This window comes from Theropithecus gelada, chromosome 8 (assembly GCF_003255815.1).
Source record: "Theropithecus gelada isolate Dixy chromosome 8, Tgel_1.0, whole genome shotgun sequence".
NCBI lineage: Eukaryota > Metazoa > Chordata > Mammalia > Primates > Cercopithecidae > Theropithecus > Theropithecus gelada.
Window position 1 is genome coordinate 111,830,165 of NC_037676.1, and position 20,856 is coordinate 111,851,020.

The 20,856-nt window shown below is 40.8% G+C and overlaps 2 protein-coding genes across 16 annotated transcripts in view; one reads left to right on the plus strand and one right to left on the minus strand.

Moving 5' to 3' along the window:
• The window catches only part of SYBU (syntabulin), a 118,062-nt gene that overhangs the window by 68,311 nt on the left and 28,895 nt on the right, over positions 1-20,856 (minus strand). For 2 of the 15 annotated variants that reach the window (XM_025394291.1, XM_025394290.1), the window contains exons 2-3: positions 2,634-2,714; positions 665-869 (exon numbers count right to left, since the gene is read on the minus strand). The exons of 2 other annotated variants lie outside the window; for them this stretch is intronic. In XM_025394291.1, coding sequence (XP_025250076.1) covers positions 665-869; positions 2,634-2,657 — 229 coding nt within the window. In that variant the 5' untranslated portion in view covers positions 2,658-2,714. Of the gene's footprint in view, positions 1-664; positions 870-2,633; positions 3,084-3,284; positions 3,587-3,904; positions 4,025-6,682; positions 6,966-20,856 lie in introns of those variants that run through there. 11 more of the 15 variants (XM_025394295.1, XM_025394286.1, XM_025394289.1 and 8 more) reach the window with 11 other exon arrangements.
• Positions 2,115-6,119, plus strand: LOC112630124. The gene is made up of 2 exons (XM_025394305.1): positions 2,115-2,216; positions 3,114-6,119. Exons 1-2 carry the CDS (start codon positions 2,120-2,122, stop codon positions 3,512-3,514), a joined length of 498 nt encoding a protein of 165 aa, XP_025250090.1. The 5' UTR covers positions 2,115-2,119; the 3' UTR covers positions 3,515-6,119.

Below are 20,856 nucleotides of genomic sequence, written 5' to 3' on the forward strand. Positions count from 1 at the left end.
GACTGGATAAAGAAAATGTGGCACATATACACCATGGAATACTATACAGCCATAAAACAGGGTGAGTTAATGTCCTTTTCAGGGACACAGATGAAGCTGGAAACCATCATTCTCAGCAAACTAAACACAGGAACAGAAAAACAAATACCACATGTTCTCACTCATAAGTAGGAGTTGAACACACAGACACAGGGAGGGGAACATCATATACCAGGGCCTGTCAGTGGGTGGGGGGCTAGGAGAGGGAAAGCATTAGGAGAAATACTTAATGTAGATGATGGGTTGATGGGTTGATGGGTGCAGCAAACCACCATGGCACGTGTATACTTATGTAACAAACCTGCACATTCTGCACATGTATCCTAGAACTTAAAGTTAATAAAACAAAAGAAAAAAAGTCATAGAAACAAGAAGTTAGATTTTACGTTCGAAATTATAAGCTAGAATAACATATGAAAATTCAGGTGTGAGATTCCAATAAACTGAACTATATGAAACTGCTGTGTTTGTAGGTCACAAGAGCCAGAAATGTGCCGCCTTCTACAATTCATCCTAATAGCAGAAGTGTAGTTTTAGACTATAAGGAACCCCGTAGGGGCCCATTCACAATGCACCTGCAGTGCACATGCTTCATGCCTCTGGTGGCCTCCCAAGGGTACTGTACCTGAGCAGAAGCTGTTGCTGCTAACCGTCCTCGCTGAGCGCCCAGAGCTGCTGGGGTTGAACTCTCTGCTCTCTTCCTCAGAGAAAGGAGACTCAGAGGCTGGGGACACTTTGTGCTGTTGTTGGGGCATATGGGGCCGAAGAATCAACCGGGGAATTCGGCTTCGAGAAATCTCCTTGTCATGATGCTGGACTCTGTGCTCCTTCTCAAAATTGGACATCAAAAAAGAAAACAAAAGGAAACGCGTTTCCCTCTCTTAACTCCTGTCGGTTCCTTCAAGGATCAGTTTCTAAGATACACATTTCTGAGTATTGAGTCTTCACAGAGTAGTCCTTATCTCAGTTGCTGAAATGAGCTTCAAAACTCTTCCACGGAGCTAACCTTTCTAATCCACTGAATAGCACATGTCTGTGTGGCACATACACACACACACCACACATATACACACCACACACACACACACCACACATATACACACCACACACACACACACCACACATAGACACACCTCCACTCACTAGCTGGAAGGCCATCCTACTTCCCTATGCCAGTCCTGACTCATCTTCCCACCCTGACTTCTTCTATCACATTCAAGCTTCTGCCTCCCAAAGGCTCTTTATTACACCACAGTTTGGCTCACTCGACAGCCTTCAGACTTCCATTTTGCTTTCCGTAAATTAGCTGTGACAATCTGACTTCTGTTTTCTTGTGTCCTCACAAAGTTGAACCCTATACCTGGAACAGTTATTTCCTGATAGCTCACACACAATTATCTTTAAAATCCCCCCTCCTCTGGACAGGATTTTAATTATTCATTAATATCCTGGTACACAAGGCTTGTTGCCAACAGAAAAGCAAACACAAATCCGATACTCGGGAAGATGGCTCCACCTTTTACATCATCTTTAATTTTTGTTTTCCTTACAGGACATCCGAAAGAAGAGATTTTTCTCTCTCCTTAAAAATGCAGCATGAAGTACCCTGCCATGTCTTGGTTTTAAAAATGCATAACTAATATTTTCACAATGTTTTTCAACTTATGAAGTGCTTTTCCAACCATTTTCTCGTTTGATCTTTACACACCAGACTGTACATAGAGAGGACACCAATGAATGTCCCTATTTTCAGATGAGGAAGCAGGCTAAATGGGGTAAGAGATGCTGAGGCAATTCTGCACATCATGCCAGAAGTAGAACGAAATTCAAATCCAGTGCTTTGCAGGGTCACCACCACCCTGCCTTATTGAAATGGATTCCTAGGAGGAGCGTTTTGCAAAAATTCCACTGCTTCCTCCAACCTCTGCCACTGAAAAGGGACTCTTTGGCTTAGGTAACAAACACCGTTTCGAAACATGACCTACTGTTCCTTCCACCGGTTTACCAGGAAGGGTTACGGCCAAAATAAACACTTCTGGGAGGCCGGCACATGGCATAAATTGAAGGGTAAACCCCAGCAATGGGGAACTTCGGAGGGCCCTCAGGCATCCCCTCTACCCGGGGGCCGCCAGCCGCACCCAGCCTCGGATTCGCCCTGAACATCTGCCGCCCAGCAGGTACCACGCGCCAGCCACTCCGCCGGGCACACCGCAGACCCTGAGCCAAAGCAGGGTCACTGACACGCGCGAGTCCTCATTTCCCAGTCGCGAATGCATCAAATTCCTTTCATTCACATCACACATACAGGACATCAACTGAAAGCTACACCCCACAGTCCCAGTTTCAGGAGGTGGGATTAACCCTCCAATCATGTCATTCTCCAAAATCTGTTCCTCCAGTACCACCTCCCTCCCCATCTCCTGGATCTCCACTCCTAAGCAATGCCTGCTGCCTTCTCCGGACCCCACCACTACCTCTCCCATCTTTCCCCAGACTCTAAACGTCCCCCCTCCAGCTCTCATCCCGCCCGCTTCTCGCCCCTCAGTGCCCGCCTTCCCCGCCCTCCAGTGCCCGCGCTGCCCAGCGTTCCTTACCTTGCTCTCGCGGAGGGGCCCCATCGCGCGGCTGCCCGCCGACTCCTCGCGCCGCCGCTGCCGCCTTCCAGGAGGAGGCACCTGCGAGCACGGAGCGAGGAGACTGCGCTGAGCCGGCGCGGGCTGCGGGCGGCGGCTGCTGGTGAGGCTCCAACGCGCCGCCGCCGCCACTGCCGCCGATTGCGCTGGGCTCCGAGGGCGCGCCCGGCCCCTCCCGGGCCGGACACGTGGTGCTGCAGTAGCTAGAGGCAGCTCCTGGGGCGCCTCCCACGCCCTCCCTCACCTGCGGCCTTGGGGCAACTCGACCGCGCCTGGGCGCGCCCCATCCGCCTGATTTCGCCACGGCACTCCCCCCCGCCCCCCCAGCCAGAGCCCGTGTCCTCCCTCTCCAAGGAGCTCGGCCCGGTAGGGGCAGGCTGCGGCTAGTGGCATCTCCAGCCCGCACCCTCTTTTTTTTTTTTTTCTTTCACTTGATCTCAGGTTTGAAGTGGGTGGCGTTGGATGGAGTGACTGAGAAAAGCTGCGACATCACAGAGAGGCAAAATAGAGAAAGTTTTCCCCTGGCGATCCCTTCTTGGCCTCCGGGTCTTAAGTCAGCCTACAGCTCCGCACAACCGCCTCGCCGGAGAGCGGCGGAGATCCCTCTCATACCGGACCCCAGCCAAGCCTGTGCGGCACGACTGACACAGCCTCTGGGTTCCGGGATCTCAAAGGCTGCGATGGATTCTACTTGGGGGGTTGCATCAGAAGGGTCTTCAGTGGTCAGCGCAGCTCCCTCCGGCTTGGGGAAGCCAGGCTGCTATGCAGCGGGAGAACAGCCTTTTCCCCAGCGCTGCCCTGCAGCTGCCCGGCGCCAGGAAGGAGCTCAGGCACACTGCTAAGGGAAGAGCACTGCAACTGAACTCAGAAAAATGAGTCAAGCCAGCACTCCAATCAGTCCCTTCAGCCTGAGTGCCTTTATGCCTAAAGTTTTCGTTGTTGTTTTGTCGTTGTTGTTGTTTTTTTTTTTGTTTTTTTTTTTTTTGTTTTTTTTTCCCATTGTTGTTGAAACGCATCTCGTTCTGTGGCCCAGGCAGTAGTACAGTGGTGGGATGAGGGTTCACTGCAACCTCTAACTCCTGGGATCAAGGGATCCTCCCGTCTAGGCCTCTCAAAGTGCTCGAATTACATGCGGGTGCCTTTTCATGCGTGGCCTACGCCTACGGTTCTTGACCCTTCTGAACTTCAAATTTACCCTTGTTAAATTGAGAGATAATAATAGTGATACCTACCTCTAGGATAGCTGTGAGGATTAGATGAGGAAAATAAACTGCTCTATCCAGCTGATTGAACAGAACTTTCCAAAGGCAGCTAAGTCAGGTCCAGGTGATCCAGTCAATATTTGTTGATGCCTTTTACATGACAGGCAGAAAAAGCATTTGTGATGCACACAACTTTGTTCAAGAAAGCTTGAATATCTGTCCAACTGCGGACTTAGAATAGGGTACATCAGCTGGGTCAAGGGCCCTGATTTATTACAGTTGCTACCCTTAAATCTTATCTGGTGATGGAATTCACTATGTATAGTGGCATATACCCTTTATTCAGAATTGGAGAATATTCCAAGCAGCAGTGCGACAGGTCAACACTCTGATCCTTAGGCACCAGCATCCTACATGGGAGGACAGTGCTCCTCGAAAACTGAGGGTCACTGTCCCCTTTTGTCCATCCTCCAAACAACATTTCTCTGAGGCCTCAACTCTCAAGCCTAAGAATGTATGTTGTGAGTCTAGGGAGAGCCTGAAGCCAGAGGATTAGTGGAATCAAATTTCCCTTCTTCCTATAACTCCAAAAAAGAGCTTCCTCCATAAATCTTCATGCCTTTTCAATCTACTTAGTTCTCTCAAGCAGTGAGGTTGGTAATTTTAGGATTCTTTTTTTGGGAAGAAGAGGTGATTAATTTATACTTTCTACACCCACAGCTGTTTCAAACATGGACCTCAGGAAAGTGATTGTCCAGGATGATTCATACAACCTATTATTCCTAAAATTATGAGCCTGGGATCATATACTGTGAGATAAAAACAAACTTTTAAAGTTAATGGATGCTTCTGAGTTCCCTACTTAGAATTGAGAATTGACACTGGGGACCTAATAGCAGAAACACCTTCCACTGAGTTAGCCAAGTCAGAACCTCATTGTCATTGTGGACTTTTTTCTGTCACTCACCTGACTGACACATAGCATAAACCACCAAGTGATGTCCATGCTACCCAGGTAGTAACCGTCCTGAATCTGATTAATTCTGTCCACCACTTGTCTCTATTATCTTCATGTAGAGTGTAAACCACAGTCAGCCTAGATTATTGCAATAGTGGTCTCTTGCTAACTCAAGGTCTCTTGCTTTCAGCCTTGCCTCTTATTCATTTCTCTCCAATCAGTATTTCCATTTTTCCACAAGCCTTTATGAAAAGCTAAATCAAGTCATACTTCTCCATGAAAACTCATTAATGATTTCCTGATTGTCCTCCAGGTAATACTGAAACTCCTTAATGTGGCACACAAGGCTTTCCTGATCTGGCCACCTTGTTTACCTCTCCAATCTTATTTCTTGCCGCTCCTCTCTTTTATAGATACTCCCTCCCCTCCCTAGCCTGCCCCTTTGGTCCTTGCCACTTTTCTCCTATATACAATGGATACTGCTCAAACTGTAGCACTTTCAGTTCTCGCAGGTGGAGGTTTTGTGTTCTCTTTTTCCTCGAGACTGCTGCACCTGCCTCTGTCTGGAACATTTCTTGCACTACATCGCCTATCCTCCTCAACTCTTAAAGATACATTACATTTCATTTTAGATGGCTTCTTCTAGGAAACCTCCCCTGATGATTCCAGGACGCTTATTTTTACCCCCAAGAGAGCTGTTATGATCTCCTCAGAATTCCCCATTTACTTGTTTATTTTCACCGAAGCTTGTAGGCAGTGCCTAGTACAATTCCTGTTACACGGTAGGCACTCAATACACAACTGTCAAATGAATTAGTGCCTGAACAAGTGAATTCTATAACCCTATAAGAGGCCCATCAGTGCAGGATAAAGAACACAGATACAACTTGTTTTGAAAATGATTCAGATAAAGCTGCCTCCGCAATGTATTTGTGTCTGATGATTGGGTGTGTGCCTAAAAAATCCAACATGTGTTCAGTGACAGCTTTTACTGCAGAAGTGCAGGCACTGAGAGGCTGTGCAGTAGCCTTGCTGTCGCCATAGCAACCTAGAAGAGGGAAAGGCTGATGATTTAGTGTTCAGATGCCTCTTAGCTCTGTACTTTTAGAACCTAAGCCTGTTTTCCCACTGTTCTAAAAGGCAAGTTTTACCGATGATAATATCTACGCTGCCTTGATTTCATTCAAGTGTTTCTCATGTCATTAGGAGAAATGTCGTGTAACATTTGGATTATACCATCAAAGAGATATAATCTAATACAGAATATGGTCTCCTTTCCCCTGCTTTAAAATAGTCTTATGCATAATTTTCATTTTTTTACTTAAAGACATATTTTATGATCTTATTTTATCATCTCGTAGCTTCTTTAAAAATTAATGTATTTCTGGCTTTTGGAAAATATCAGTTGCTTCAGGATTGAACCTTGAAAGATTATAAATAACATACCTGTCCAGGCCTGGCAAAGCACAGGAGAAACAGTGTACTGTAGACTGGGAAGGAAGGCAATGTCTTTATATAATTATTCCCCCAAATCCAGGATAAGTTATTTGATTGTTTAAGTGAAATTTGTAATTAAATGATTCCTACCTTTCTTATGCACACAACTTTATATTTTCAGAACTCTTTCACATATTCAATTTTATCTGAGCCTCACAAAAATCCTGTGAGATACATGTGGCCAATCTCTGAGACCAGATAACTGAAAAAGCACAGATTTTTATTAATAGGAATCCCCCAGACTGCAGACTTCACAGAGAAGACAATAAAATGCACTGCCGAAAAGAAAACGCCTGCACCAAACAACCCAGACACATCACGGTTCCTCACATCCACTCTTCCTCGCATCTCACCTGTGTATGCTGGGGGCTTTCTTGGGCTCAATCAGGGCTGACAAAGCACCATCTCCTAATCCTATCAGCTGTGTGAGCAAGTGCTGCCGTCTCTCTCGGTGACCTGATGTTGGGTGATCTGCACAGCAACAAGGAGCAGCTGACGTGCTTCACCACACGTCATGAAGGAAAGAAACTGCATTCTGGGGCATCGTGGGATTTTTGTGTGTGTGTGTGTGGTGGGGTGGGGTGGAGACCCATATTTTTCTTACCAGGGAGAGAGCTGCCTGTTTTCCCATAAGAGCATGTGTGAGTGATCAACCCTCCTCCCTTGTTTTTTTTTTTTTTTTTTTTTTTTTTTTGGAGACGGAGTCTCGCTCTGTCGCCCAGGCTGGAGTGCAGTGCAGTGTGATCTCAGCTCACTGCAACCTCTGCCTCCTGGGTTCAAGCGATTCCCCTGCCTTAGCCTCCTGAGTAGCCGGGACTACAGGCACGTGCCACCACATCAGCTAATTTTTGTTATTTTTAGTAGAGATGGGGAGTTTCACCATGTTGGTCAGGGTGGTCTCCAACTCCTGACCATGTGATCCACCCACCTCGGCCTCCCAAAGTGCTAGGATTACAGGTGTGAGCCACCGCACCCAGTCCAATCCTCCTCTTAATGTATGTGTGTTATTGTTATGATAGGGTTGAGGTACTTTGATGTTGTAGAACTGAAATGACTAGAATTGCACAAGATCACTCCCCCAGAAGGGGGCCTAGAGGGTGCTTGGGGCAGAGAGGGTAGTGGGTAACCTGAGGCAGGGCATGCTTGAACATTCATTCATTGGGCTCAGAGTGTGTCAATTATCTCTGCCTGACAAATGAGTGTTCAGTCAGAGTGTTCTCTCAGTGAAGAACAGAAATTAAGGGCAAGTCTAGGGGAAGAGGCAGAGGTTGGGGGCTTGGAACGCTGAAGAATGATAAGGGTCTAATCCTCTGCTTGCCTTATGGGGTAGCAGACATGAGAGAGCCTCCCCCAAAATGGCTTTTTGTTTGTGGCCTTTGGTTCATCTTTGAAAATAGGGTTTGAAAATAGGGTTGGATACTCATCAAAAACACAGGCATGGTGACTGCATTAAACAAAATGGGGACACATGGTTGGACAAGTAGGTGTATACTTATTAGGACAATGAATCAGAATGACTGAAACTAAGAGGCTCTGGAAAGTATGCGTGTAAAGGTTGCCATCTAAGTAGGGGAAACTGAGACTTGACATTTACCTCGTGAAATGCTTCATATGATGGAACAATTTGTTGGTCTCGCAGATGTACAGAAAAGGTAAAGTTAACTGTAAGACATGAAAAGGAAAGCCTAAATCCAGTAGTTGAATTCTAGGGCTAATAGAGAAGCACCTTCCTTCCCCAAGAAACCAGAAGGTGTGGGAAAAGCAGCTGAAAGTTGCCTGAACCCAGCAGGGTGGCTATAGAGAGAGGATGCTTCTGAGACATGCCAGGCACAGAGCAGATATACAGGCTGGAGGCTCTGAGGGGTTCACTCAGCATCCATAGCAGTCTAGGCTTAGAAAAAAAATTGTAATCTGGGTTCCCAGAAAGCAGATCAGTGGTAGATTTGAGTTACATTAAAAACAGTGTGTTCTCCATAATATACTTTATTTCCATGATTTTTTATTTGTTGCTTCCATTTTCTAGTAAACATCTTAAAAAATAACTTTGTCTTTATTTCTGCTAGGAAAATGAGAGCAGGAGCAAAAGAGTAAGATTGTGTCTCTTCTCAAAGAGCAAGGACACTACTGCCAAATGGAGCCGAGCGCCCCCAGAGGCCAACCAACTACAGCAGGGAATGGTTGGGCTGTTGGTGTGGGGGTCACTTGTGCAGTTGTAGAGCTGAGGATAGTTTTGATTGCTGCTTTATTCCCACTTCCTAGGTTATTCCTGTGAACCACTTTTCTTTACACCTGAAATCTCGTGACCTTGTGAGTAAAGCTAGCCTTTGCTGTGTACTCCCAGCTCCGCTGTAATCCACTGCAGAAGAATTTGTAGGAAAATAAACCTAGAATTTGGGAATCTGGCCTGTCGTTTCATTCGCCCATGTGTCCTCTTTAGCTACTTCTGCTAATCAAGAGAAAAAATATGCCTTTTTGAAATGATAACTATTTTTTTCTTAAAAAAAAAACTAAACCATGTTATCAAAATTTTAGAAAAGAAAAAGAATACTCATTATCTCATTGCCTTAACATCAATTATCCATATTCCTTCTGTTAGCAGTTTCATGTATTTACTTACAGGCTTATCTACTGTGCATCAAAACCAGCATGTTAAAATAAGAATGAAATTCTAAGTGACATATGGTGAGTGAAGTTACTACTCCCCTCTGTCTTTTCTCTGATTATCAGGGACTGATCTGAGATACAGGGATCTCGGGCCTTCTTATCACTACTGACAAACAGCTGAGGCTGCTGCAGGAAGCCTGGACGTTTCAGGATGATTTCCCAGATATCTGGTCCTGATGGAGACCTGACCCATCTGAAGCTTCAGAAAAAGTTGCTGGTGGGGAATTAGCAAAGCTAAGGCTGGAGAAATGACCTTAACTCAGAGACTGGTAGAAAAGTACTTGTGTCCCTTTCTAATCAGAAGCCCAGCTACTAGCTTGCCATAATGTGAAGCTAATTCAGGGAAGCACAGAAAAGTGAAATGAGTTTCCCGAGTCTGGAAAAAGATCTGTGATGAGAAAATGTAGTTTAATAAAGAACATGAATTCTTGAGTCTCATAGGCCTGGAGTGGAGACTTTTTTTTTTTTTTTTTTGCCTCTGACAGTGCTACTCCAGGCAAGTTATTTAACCCCTCTAGGACTCAACATTCAGTATATGCACATTAGTTAAAAAGGAAAGAAGAACCAGTTGCACTAGTTAATGTCTTTGGGCAAATTAACTTTTCTGTGCCTCATTTTCACACCTAGAAAATAAACTTAACAGTAATAACAGTTCATAATGCAGTTATAGGGGTTACACTAGAACACACGCAAAGCCTAGCGTTTATATCTGGCACATGGTTAGAGCTTAATAGATATCTTCCGTCCCTCAGGATCAAACAACTCCAGCCACCATTGCTGCTTCCTGCTTGCTTGTTTCACACTTGCCTCATCCTAAAAACTTTCATCTTAATTTTTATTAAAGGGAAGCAATAAGTTTTCTCTCGATGACTTATGGCATGTAAAGAAGGACACTGAATTTCTCATTAGAAAAGATATTGCCAGGACTTTTCCTCCAGAAAGTAGAGTAGAAGACATGATGAATGCACCGACACCTATCACTCATTCATTCATTCATTCATCCATCACTTCTTACTTCATTCCTATTCTGAGCCATGCACTGCCTCAGCCACTGGTTCCAGAGTATTCAAAGATGAACAATGATTTCTGCCCCAAGTATCCCAAAGGTCTAACAGAGATAATGGGCATGACCATCAGATGGTAAACTATTCAGTGTGTTTGCATGAGATCGGGACACACAGAGGGCTTGCCAGTATCTAAATTAGACTGGGGTCTGAGATGTTCTGGGGTGAGTTTTAAGATGAATTTTGAAGCATTGAATACATCCTATTATAATCTGGTTTCTTCAGAGTTCCTTTCTCTTTATTGTTCCTCTCCTCTCTTCCTCCTCCTCTTCTTTCTCCTCCCCCTCTTTTCTTTTTCTTCTCTCTCTCCCTTTTTCCCCCCCTACTTTGAGATACTTCTGCCACAATCCAAGCCCCAAGGATTGATGCAGAGGAAAACAGCTTTTGGGCTTCCCCTTGAGTCTTTACTGCCTGGATATAACCTTCTAGAAGAAAGAGATTTTTCTCAAATCTTGATCACCTAGGACAGCATCAAGACAATACCTGGTGTTTTGTTAATTAGCAATAGTTGACATTTTAAGAACACCATGTTATACTGCCACCTACGGGTTTGTTCGTGAAATTTTCTTTTGACAGGTAAAGTCTCGGCCTGAAACGTAGTAAGGGTTAATCTCAGGGCTATTTCAGAAAACTTTCAAAATATATGGCTATACAAAACTGGATGTCAATAAACAGAATATTATTTAGTGGGTATGAAATAATGAGCAGGTGCTTTGATAGACAATAGTTCCAAACTCCTTTCTTCTGTTTACCTGCTGAACCACTTTAGGCAAGCTAGGTAACATCTCTGTATCTTGGTATTCTTATTAGTAAAATACATGCGTGGTTCTACTTCATAGGTCTATTTTGAGGATTAAATTCTATAACACTCGTAATAAGCCTAGCATAGTCTCTTGTACAAACTGGGGATTTAACAATAGATTTCTTGCTCTCCTTTCTTCTGTGCTTCCTCAATTCACAATGACCCAGAGGAAGATAAACTACATAATTTCATTTCAGCCGAACAGTCAGGTAAATCTTCCAAAACAATAATGACAAATGATATTCATATGGTCACTACATTATCTATTCCTAGGCATCTATGTTATTTTTTTTAAATAATAAACTTTATGTTTTTGAGTAGTTTTAGGTTTACAAAAAAATTAACGAAAAGTTAGAGAGAGTTCCTATATACCCCCTTACCGAGATCTATCCCAATCTGCCTGATTAGTTAGGTATGATTATACTCTGGCTTTTGAAGAGGTGTAAATAAGTGCCCATCAAATGGACCTATATCTCCCATCTTTCCCTACCCTTTGCCTGCCTACTACCTTTGGATTTGTCTCCAAAGTCTTCTCTGTCTCCCATGATGGATTCAATGCCAAGACTCCTATAAGTTTCCCAAAAGTCTTAACAGCACTGCCTCTCCTATGACCTGAAGCTGAGCACAGTGGGAAAACCCCACAACCCTGTGAATGAATGAGGCTGTATGTTCCTGCTTTTCACCTGCAGTAGGCCTCAGTGCTGCCTGGCAATCATTTTGGGTTTCTAGTGAGTGTTCTCTCCTATTCTCCACAATGTCTATTTTAAATCTCCTCCATACTTCAAACCTACCAGCCTACCACCCCTGCCCTCGTGTTGTACAGATGGCCATTTCTCCCGATTGACAGACAAAAATAGGAGGTATTAAGAGAACTCTCTGAATCTCCTGCCTCCAAACCTGTAAATTCACCTGCCTCCACTCCATCCTTCCCATTTCTGGTTCTTTAGGATGGAAGTTGTGTTTCTTCCTATACAAGGAAAAGTCATTTACTTGAGCTCTGGATCCCATTCTTTCCCACCTCTTAAGGCATATTATCCTATCAGTTAGTCCCTCATAGGATTATTGAGAATATCAGAGGAGTTAATAACCACAAAGAACATGGAAGAGCACCCTGCACACACTAAGCACTCCATGAATATTAGCTATTTTTTTGATAACTTTAATCCATTTTTTCTCCTGTACATTTCATATATGCATTTAAACATGCCAAAAACTCCCAATGAAATAAATGATGTGCCAAAGTTCTCATATATTTCTAGTACAACCTGATTTCTTATCCCCATTCATCACCAAACATCTGAAAAAGTTACTTGTCTACGGTATACGTCTCACACCTCCCTGCTCCTTGAACCAATTCACTCCACTCATGTACCCACTACTCTACCAAATAGCTCTTGCCCAAAGTCACAAATTCTTCCATTTGGTTTAATCTGATGGCTAGTTTTGATCTTAATCTTGCCTTCTCATCAGGCTTTGGCATAGTGAAATACTCCTACATTTTTGAAAAGCATTTTTATTTTTTCTGGAACATTGCCCTCCTGATCTTCCCCTACTTCTTGGTATCTGTTCAGCTAGTTTCTTAAATGTTGCTTTTGCTCACTTTCAAGCCCTCACCCTTTTATTCTTTCATCCATCCTTCCCTCCTGGGGTAATATCTTTCTTTCCAATTGCTTCAATTGCTATTTATAGGCAAATCTTATAGAAATTATATAAGTGCATATCTCTATTCCATGATTATCCCATAGTGTATTTGGATATCTCAATTTTATATCTCACAGCGTCCATAAACTCACTACATTCCAAATTGAATTCATTGTACTTCCTCTAAAAGCTGATTTTACTTCTGTGTTCCCTGAGTTGATAAATGATATCATCATGAAGACCCTGACACCTCGGTGACAGTTTTACCTTTTCTGTCTCCCCTTAACCATTACAACTAATTGGAACTGAAGTCCTATCTGTTCCACTTCCTAATTATCTTTAAAATGTGTTCATTTATCTACCACCTCTTCCTGTCTAGATTTCTAACCTACCCCCCAGACTTGTCCTGTTCAGTTCATTTTCGAACAGTGGCCACAATGTTCTCTTTAAAGTGCAGATCTGATCATTCCTTCCCCACCCCATCTCCCTAGCCCCAAATGAAATCTTTCAATGCTCACTACCGGTCTCAAGATAAACTTCATCCACTAATGCTTAGCTTACAAGATCCCTCATGATTTAATCCTCGCATTCCACCTTTGACCTTCACAAATGTTCCCTCTACCTTGAATACACCAATCTTCAACCTCCATCTCCCAGCACCATCTAGTTCCTTTTGCCTTTCGGGTATATTCACTGGATAATTTGATTTGTCAGTCATGGAATTTGCTCCTGTGTTGAGTGTGAAATAGGATAAAATTATTTTTGGCTTTGAAAATACTTTTTGGGGAACTATATGGGTGTATTGTATAATGGAAAGATAAAGTTACATTAAAGCTATGATGAACATAGAAGCTGTGTTTACTTTTGGGCTTGTAACATGAGTTGAATAGCAATTCAAAAGAATTTTTAAGCGACCAAGTGAAATAATGACTTCCAAATTGGCATAACTTGAAAAGCTTCTGCCAAAGAAAATACATACATTTCATCCTATGTATTATAAAATATTAATCTTAGCTTCATTATTTTAATGGACTCATTTCTCTTGAGTGAGAATTCAAAGAATACTCTTTGAAAAAGTATCCCCATGATTCCTTGTTATAGTTTCTCCTCCTGCTTTCTTCTATCACTTATTTGACTTTTTGTATTAAAATAGAAAACAATTCTAAGAATTTATTTTACAAAGGACACTGTCATTTATATTTTCACATATTCATATGGTTGCATTGCTATATTTTTCTTGTTCTAACAAACTCAGGATAATGTGTAGTTTTGAATTTATATATGATCTAGGCCAGGCGCGGTGGCTCATGCCTGTAATCCCAGCATTTTGGGAGGCCGAGGTGGGTGGATCATTTGAGGTCAGGAGTTTGAGACCAGCCTGGCCAACACGGGGAAACCCCATCTCTACTAAAAACATAAAAAATTAGCCAGGCGTGGTGGCACGTGCCTGTAATCTCAGCTACTCTGGAGGCTGAGGCAGGAGAATTGCTTGAACCCAGGAAGCGGAGGTTGCAGTGAGCCGAGATCATGCCACTGCACTCCAGACTGGGCAACAGAGTGAGACTCCATCTCAAAAAAAAAAAATTATACACCATCTAGGTAGACCTATTTGTAAACTTGAAAATGGTTACTTTGGCAAGAGAGTATTAGAAAACTTCATACTGCAAACCTGCTTTAAATATACTTTGAGAGTAGCCAATTTCCTAATGCTTGAGACACTAAGTATAGAACTGTAAGTTTGTTAAAACCAATGTGCTTATATCTCCCTTAGTGAACACCTGGAATTTGTGCATATATTTTTTTCTGCCTACACTAATGTCAGCAGTCCTCTCCTCAGAGTTCTAAATTCAGAAATACCTCTATAGGAATAGAAATGTTGAGTATGGGGAATAGATATAGAGTTAAGAAACTTCTGTTTGTCATTTTTGCCTTTTGATTATGTAACATATATCTGAAAATATTATCTTAAAATGTGGAGATTATTCATAGCTAAAAACCAGGAAATGAAGCAAACAATAATTGGGCAAGTTTCCTAATGCTCATTTAAGAATTGCCTTACAGACTTACACTTTTACTAATTGTAAATCCTACCCCTTGAATTCCAGGCTTTTTATACGTAAGTGATGTTATTTATACAATAAATATTAATTGAACCCTTGCTGTGTACCAAGAACTCTCATGAATGTTGGGAGACATTTAAGTAGTTTGCTTTGGCAGTACAAATAGGTGTGATGTCTTATTTTGGAATAAGCAGTGTTTGAACTGCTATATGGCCATGGAAAATAAAGGCAGAATAATGAGCTTCACCCAAATACTATTATTAATTTTAAATAATAAAATAAAGTATTATTTTGACACTTAAGGTAAACCCATGACTCATTTAATATTAATATAGAGAAATTATATTTCTAGCTTTAAACTATATTTTAATATAAACTAAGAATAAAAACACATAAAGACATTACAAAAGAATCCTATTTATTAATACAGGACAAGATACAGGTGTATCTTTTTCTTTCTAATTAAGAAATATGGTTAAATGAAAATTAAGTATCTCTTTTTTTTTCTCCTTGGTTGAATCATTTGAATCTTTTCCACAGAGTACCGCTGTTTTTATAAACATTGAAAACTAAGTAGACATACAAAATTTTCTTAGTGGTAGAAAATGTACTTATTTCTTCACTATTTTGCCACAGTGACTCTATTATTGCACTTTATTATTGACCAGTCACTGTCCCATAATTTAAAAATATAGCAAAAGATCATTTACAGAGGTGGTTTGAGCAGAAAATTCTAAGTTTTTTTTTTCCCTTTCCTTTTAAATCAGAAAGAATATGACACTCCTTTAACACCAAGGTTTTCTGGTAGTCTTTTGCCCAAAGGAAATTTGTTTGTTCTAGAGAGCTTTAATTTAAAAAGGCTGACAGCAGGTCTGTAGTTATATACTTCTGGCATTGGGCCTTCCATAGAAATGCACATGAAATATTCAACTCCTTTCTTAAGCATTCTATTCCTGTAACCTGACTTCATCCTTTTCTTTCCACTGTTGCCACTGAAACTGGAAATGACTGCAGAATACAAATCATATGATAAATATTTGGGAATTTGTCTTTGTAGTTTTTCAGAACCACTGCCAAACTTCTTGCCTAGAGAGCTGTGTGAGGCTTTTCAATCTGAAACCTTTGAGCAATCCCCTTCTGTAGCCAACTGGGAAGCATCCACATGTTTTAATTGCAGCAGTCCTTCAAAACGTTTAATAAACATTTCATGTTCTTTGACTCCATATTTTTCTAAGGGTGTTCATTTGTTGGCCATATATTTATACTCAATAATTTCAAACACTGGGATGCATCTTCTTTATGGAGATGCTCAAATGTGATGCACATGGTTTGAATAGCATTAGCATAAATGGACTCTTTCCCTAAAATGTTTATCACAATACTGTCCTCCAATTAGTCTGATCCTACTGAATGACACTACCTGTGGGTTCGTTCTTCATTCACCAGTAAGCTACTAAGTGCACCATACAAGGTCCCTTTCTTGATCCTCTTGAAGGTACTGTAGCAAATCACATTGTCCTTCCGGAAGACAGTGCCAGATCTAATATCTTAACTAAGAGTAGGATGGGTAGGACAAGTTTTAGGCTAATTAAGCATGCTCAGGAGGCTCTGGATTCTCACTTTTTGGTCTTTTGTGATTTTCTCACTGACCTTACTTTTAAGTTGAGGCACTAATATATATAAAGGAGGAAATATATAAAGGAGGGTTTTGCCTGTCCTATTTTTTCTGCTATAATGAATGCATTCCATCTGCTTCCTTTGGTGGTGTTAAAGTTTCTTCTACAAACTTCTCAATTCACGAAGACAAACTGGGGATGTTCAATATAAGTTATAAGGAGAAATGAGTGTGGCAAAAATGTAAACAAAGCCAGTATTTTAAATATGTTTAAACGTGTTCATAGTTGGTAGCTCTTGAAATGACTAAGACAAGGTATGTGAATGAAGGACCTTCCCTGCTTGAGTAGGTCAGAAGCTTCTCTCTTCATTTAGATATTGGGGCCAATGCTTTCATCCATTAAGTCAATATGCTTGCTATTTACATCCACTCTAAGCTTGAGACTATATTAAGAATTATATTCATGGCCGGGCATGGTGGCTCACGCCTGTAATCCCAGCACTTTGGAGGGAAAGGTGGGCAGATCACCTGAGGTCAGGAGTCTGAGTCTAGCCTGGCCAACAGGGTGAAACCTCATCTCTATGAAAAATACAAAAATTAGCTGGGCGTGGTGGCAAGCGCCTGTAATCCCAGCTACCTGGGAGGCTGAGGCAGGAGAATCGGTTGAACCGGAGAGGTGGAGATTGCAGTGAGCAGAAATTGTGCCACACTGCATTCCGGCCTGGGAGACACAGCGAGACTCTGTCTCAAAATTAAAATAAGATAAAGTAAAACCTTCTGCATTCATCTGCTTGGCCTCTTTGAAACTCAATAATTAAACATTTTTAGCAATATCACTCACATATAACTTATATATCATTTCAAGGATATTAGCATTTGTGGTTTTGGACTCTTGTGTTTTCCAATAACGATGAAAAAGAACTGGGCTTGCTGAACAGTGGTCATTAGAACTGTGCGATGATTTTTCCAGTAATGTGGCTCAGCTTACATTTACTTTCAGAAAGACAGTCTTGCTCCAATTTCATTCTGAGATGAACTTCTAGTGTGGCAATGTGAGAAAATTAGCCAAAGGGAATTTCTGGTTTAGCCAATGTGTAGGCAATATCAAACAATTTGACAATCTGATGCTTCTTCTTGGCCTCAGCACCTACAAAACTTCTATTCATGATGATCAAATTGAAGTTCTCCAATGTTGCAGGGTAGGGATTTTTCAAAGCTGATGGCTTTTTGTTGCATTTCACTGCCTAATGTTTATTTACATTGTTCATTTTTAATGAGAGGCCCATGATGCCATTGACAAAAGCATTATATTTCACATTGGTCCAATTTGAAGTTTTTCTTTTGTACACAGAGAACAATACATTTTACTCACCACAACTCCATCACCACATTCATAAGAGCTCTTCAGTTCTGCCTGCCGTTTAAAACTCTCCCACACTGAGAGCAATTCAGTTGTTCCCTTCTACTACTGTTTTTCCACTTAGTCTTTTTGTGTGTCTTTTCCCCCAAATCTTACAGATCTTTTGCAGTTTTCTGTAAGTAGGTACACTTTAATGAACTGAGTATTAGGAGGGGAAAATATATATTTACTATTATTAATTAGTTTTAGAAATAGAGGTGGATATTTTTGTAAAATTATTGCTTAAGGCAGTTTTTAAAATTTACTGGCCAGATCCTAAGTAAATTTAATATGTGCAAATATAAATGTTTCTAGAAAATAACAAAAATATTTGCCTTTCTATCAACCTTAATATTTATGAGTCAAGCAGCCAATTAGCCAAATAGCACTAATGAAATGACTGTAAAATGTTTCTAATTTTGAGCCATCTTCTGACAGTGTCTATTTAGCTTAATTTATTTTAATAGCAAATATCTAGAAAGACATCTTTCCACACTGATTTCAAATTTAAAATAAAACTAGAACCGTAGTTTTGTTTACAAATCAAAAGTAAAAGTCCTTTTACTTGTTAACCTAGGAAGGAAGTTGGCTCACAGCAGCTCATAAGTTCTTTAAATTGTTTACATTCCTAGTTGTAATCAATAACTTCCATCAGTACTATGTTGACAAGTTACAAGTTATTTTAACATTTATTTCATTATTTATACATATTGGAGAGTTGAGTTTAAACTTTTGAACTGCATATTTAACTACGTTAGTATTGTGTCTTAACTCAAATAATAAAAATTGGAGTTCATGACTGTTGTCTGATATCTTAATATTCACACTGGCCATTTTTCAAAGCTAAGGTTTATTTTCTATGTCTCACATGAGAATATATTTCCAAGTGTAGTGTGGCTAGCCTGCCTAACTGTTTACCAGATTACTATCTATCCAAACATAGGGAAACCTTTAATTCAGGCTAAGGAAAAGATTAAAGTGGTTAACAAGAAAATATGGGAGCTGAAAGAAGTAAAAGGCAATATCCTAAATAAAAAACAAACACATCTATTAATACTATTTTCTACTCATTTTACAATGATAAATAAATATTTTTGACATTTCTCTTTGACTTTGTTGTCTACATTATTTCTCACTAAGCAAATATTTATTGGGTGTTTATTCTGACTCTGGTAACTTTTTTACTTATGACAAATAAAAATGAGGTCCTTATTCCACAGTGAGTGGAGCTGGAAAATACATGAATCGCTGAGTATTATCCAAAAAGATTTTAGAAACATGAGTTTGTCCACCTACAAATCCATAGTGGCTTACTCTGGAAATACTAAGAAATTCTGTGTCACACCCAATAATTATAAGATAAGCAGGAGAAGGTTGAGGTTACAGTGATTAAAAGGAGCAAGGGAAACTAAAATGACCATAAAGAAGCGAGGATGTTTCCTGAGAAGTCTAAAATTGTAAGGATTCAAATCTGGAAAGGCAAAGGCTGAATAGATTTTGGACAGAAGTGTGTGCACCATACAGTGTGTAAACACAGTTATATCACACTTGCCCACTCAGCAAATGCTGGAATATGAGCATGAGAGAGTGCCTTTTGACTCCTGAGGAACTTAAGATGAAGTCTGTGGTCTCCAAAGTGCAGAGAAGCTCCCTATCAGAGTGGAGAGCAGTTAAAGAAACTATTGGGCATAGAAAAGAAATGCTAGAGTTGCACTTGATAAATAAAAAATAAATATGAGGTTTAATATGTAGAATGATACCTGTAATCTCATTTAGCTTCTAACTGGAGATACCTAGTGTCATCTATGTAAATGCAATGAGAATGAGAGATCCATTCTGCAGGCTTAGACAGGGATGCCCCTCTTTCATTCACAGGGTATTGTAGCAGAGCACAGTTTGCATGTGCCTGGACCATACAGAACAGTTTTAACTCAACAAAATGGAGAAATGACTTTAAAAAGTGCTCAGCAAAGGAAATGCAGATTGAAGTTAATGTCAATAGTGCAAGAAGAAGCAAACCAGAAAATTATGGAGCTGCCTCTTTTCCCAGTATGAACTCTTCATTAGCAACATTATCAAGTAGAAACAATGGAGAATAAGTCACAGATATTAAATATTAAGAGTATGTGCTCAACAGTTCTGTTATTATAGAGATGTGTGATCAAAAAAGTTGGTAGAGCACTGGTCTAGGGTCACATAACATGAAATATCAATATGCATGTTTACCAACTTTATTACCTCCAAGAAATATTTAAAACTGACATCTTCTGTACCTCTGTTAGGTTCTCTTTCCTTCATGCTTTTAACTTCTTTCTCATGCTTACTGTGGAATTTAGATCTCCAGCTTGTCCAAGCTGAGGTCTTTTATCTTCAAATCTCACCTGGATGCTGTTGTCCCAAACCCAAACTAATTTCAAATTATATGTCATTTTTAAAAATTCTCCCCCAATTAGCTCATCATCCCAAATGTATCTATGTTACCATTATTCCTTTAGGAAGTGAGTCAGAGAATAACAAGGAAGTGAGTCAGAGAATAACATAGAAGTTAAGACCATTGGATCTAGGCTGCCTAAATTAAAATTTCTGCTCAGCTGTGACTTTGGAAAATTTACATTTCCTCCATGAATTTTAGCTTTCTTATAAAATGGGGGAACTATTGCTACTTACATCAATAAATGCATCTTGAAACTTGGGAAAATCCAGTAAAAGCACACAAAACACTGCACAGAGCAAATTGGCTACTGTTACTTTTTCATCAGCTCTCAAAACCCTGGGGTCATTTTTGACCATCTCATCCATACTTTTTTACCTGCTGTTTCCAGTAAGTCACCAGGTCCTGTCTGCTCCTCTCAAAAACTACTCTTGGTCTAGTCCCACGGCCACTGCTCTCATCCCATGGCCACCGCCCACTCATCTTTCCAACGTAGGCTAAAGCCAAGAATCTCTGATACGGTCTTCACTCTGCAGACTCTCCCAGACTCTAACCTGTTTCCACATTGGACTATATCAATCTAATTTTAGTATAGGATTTATCCTGTAGACCCTCTCCTCAAAATTTTTCTTGGGTTCTCTAGTATCTATCAGGATATAATGTAAACCATGCCTTGGGCTTCAATAGCTTTTCAAAATTGGCTTTCTTTTACAAGTTTTCTTGGTTATTCCAGCTTGCCTTCTGTTCCACTTTTCTGAACTCGAGTATAGGTTCCACAAAATTTAGCATTCACTCTCCATTTATTTTCAAATTACATGTTTGTCTTTTATTCCCAACCAGATCAAGATCCT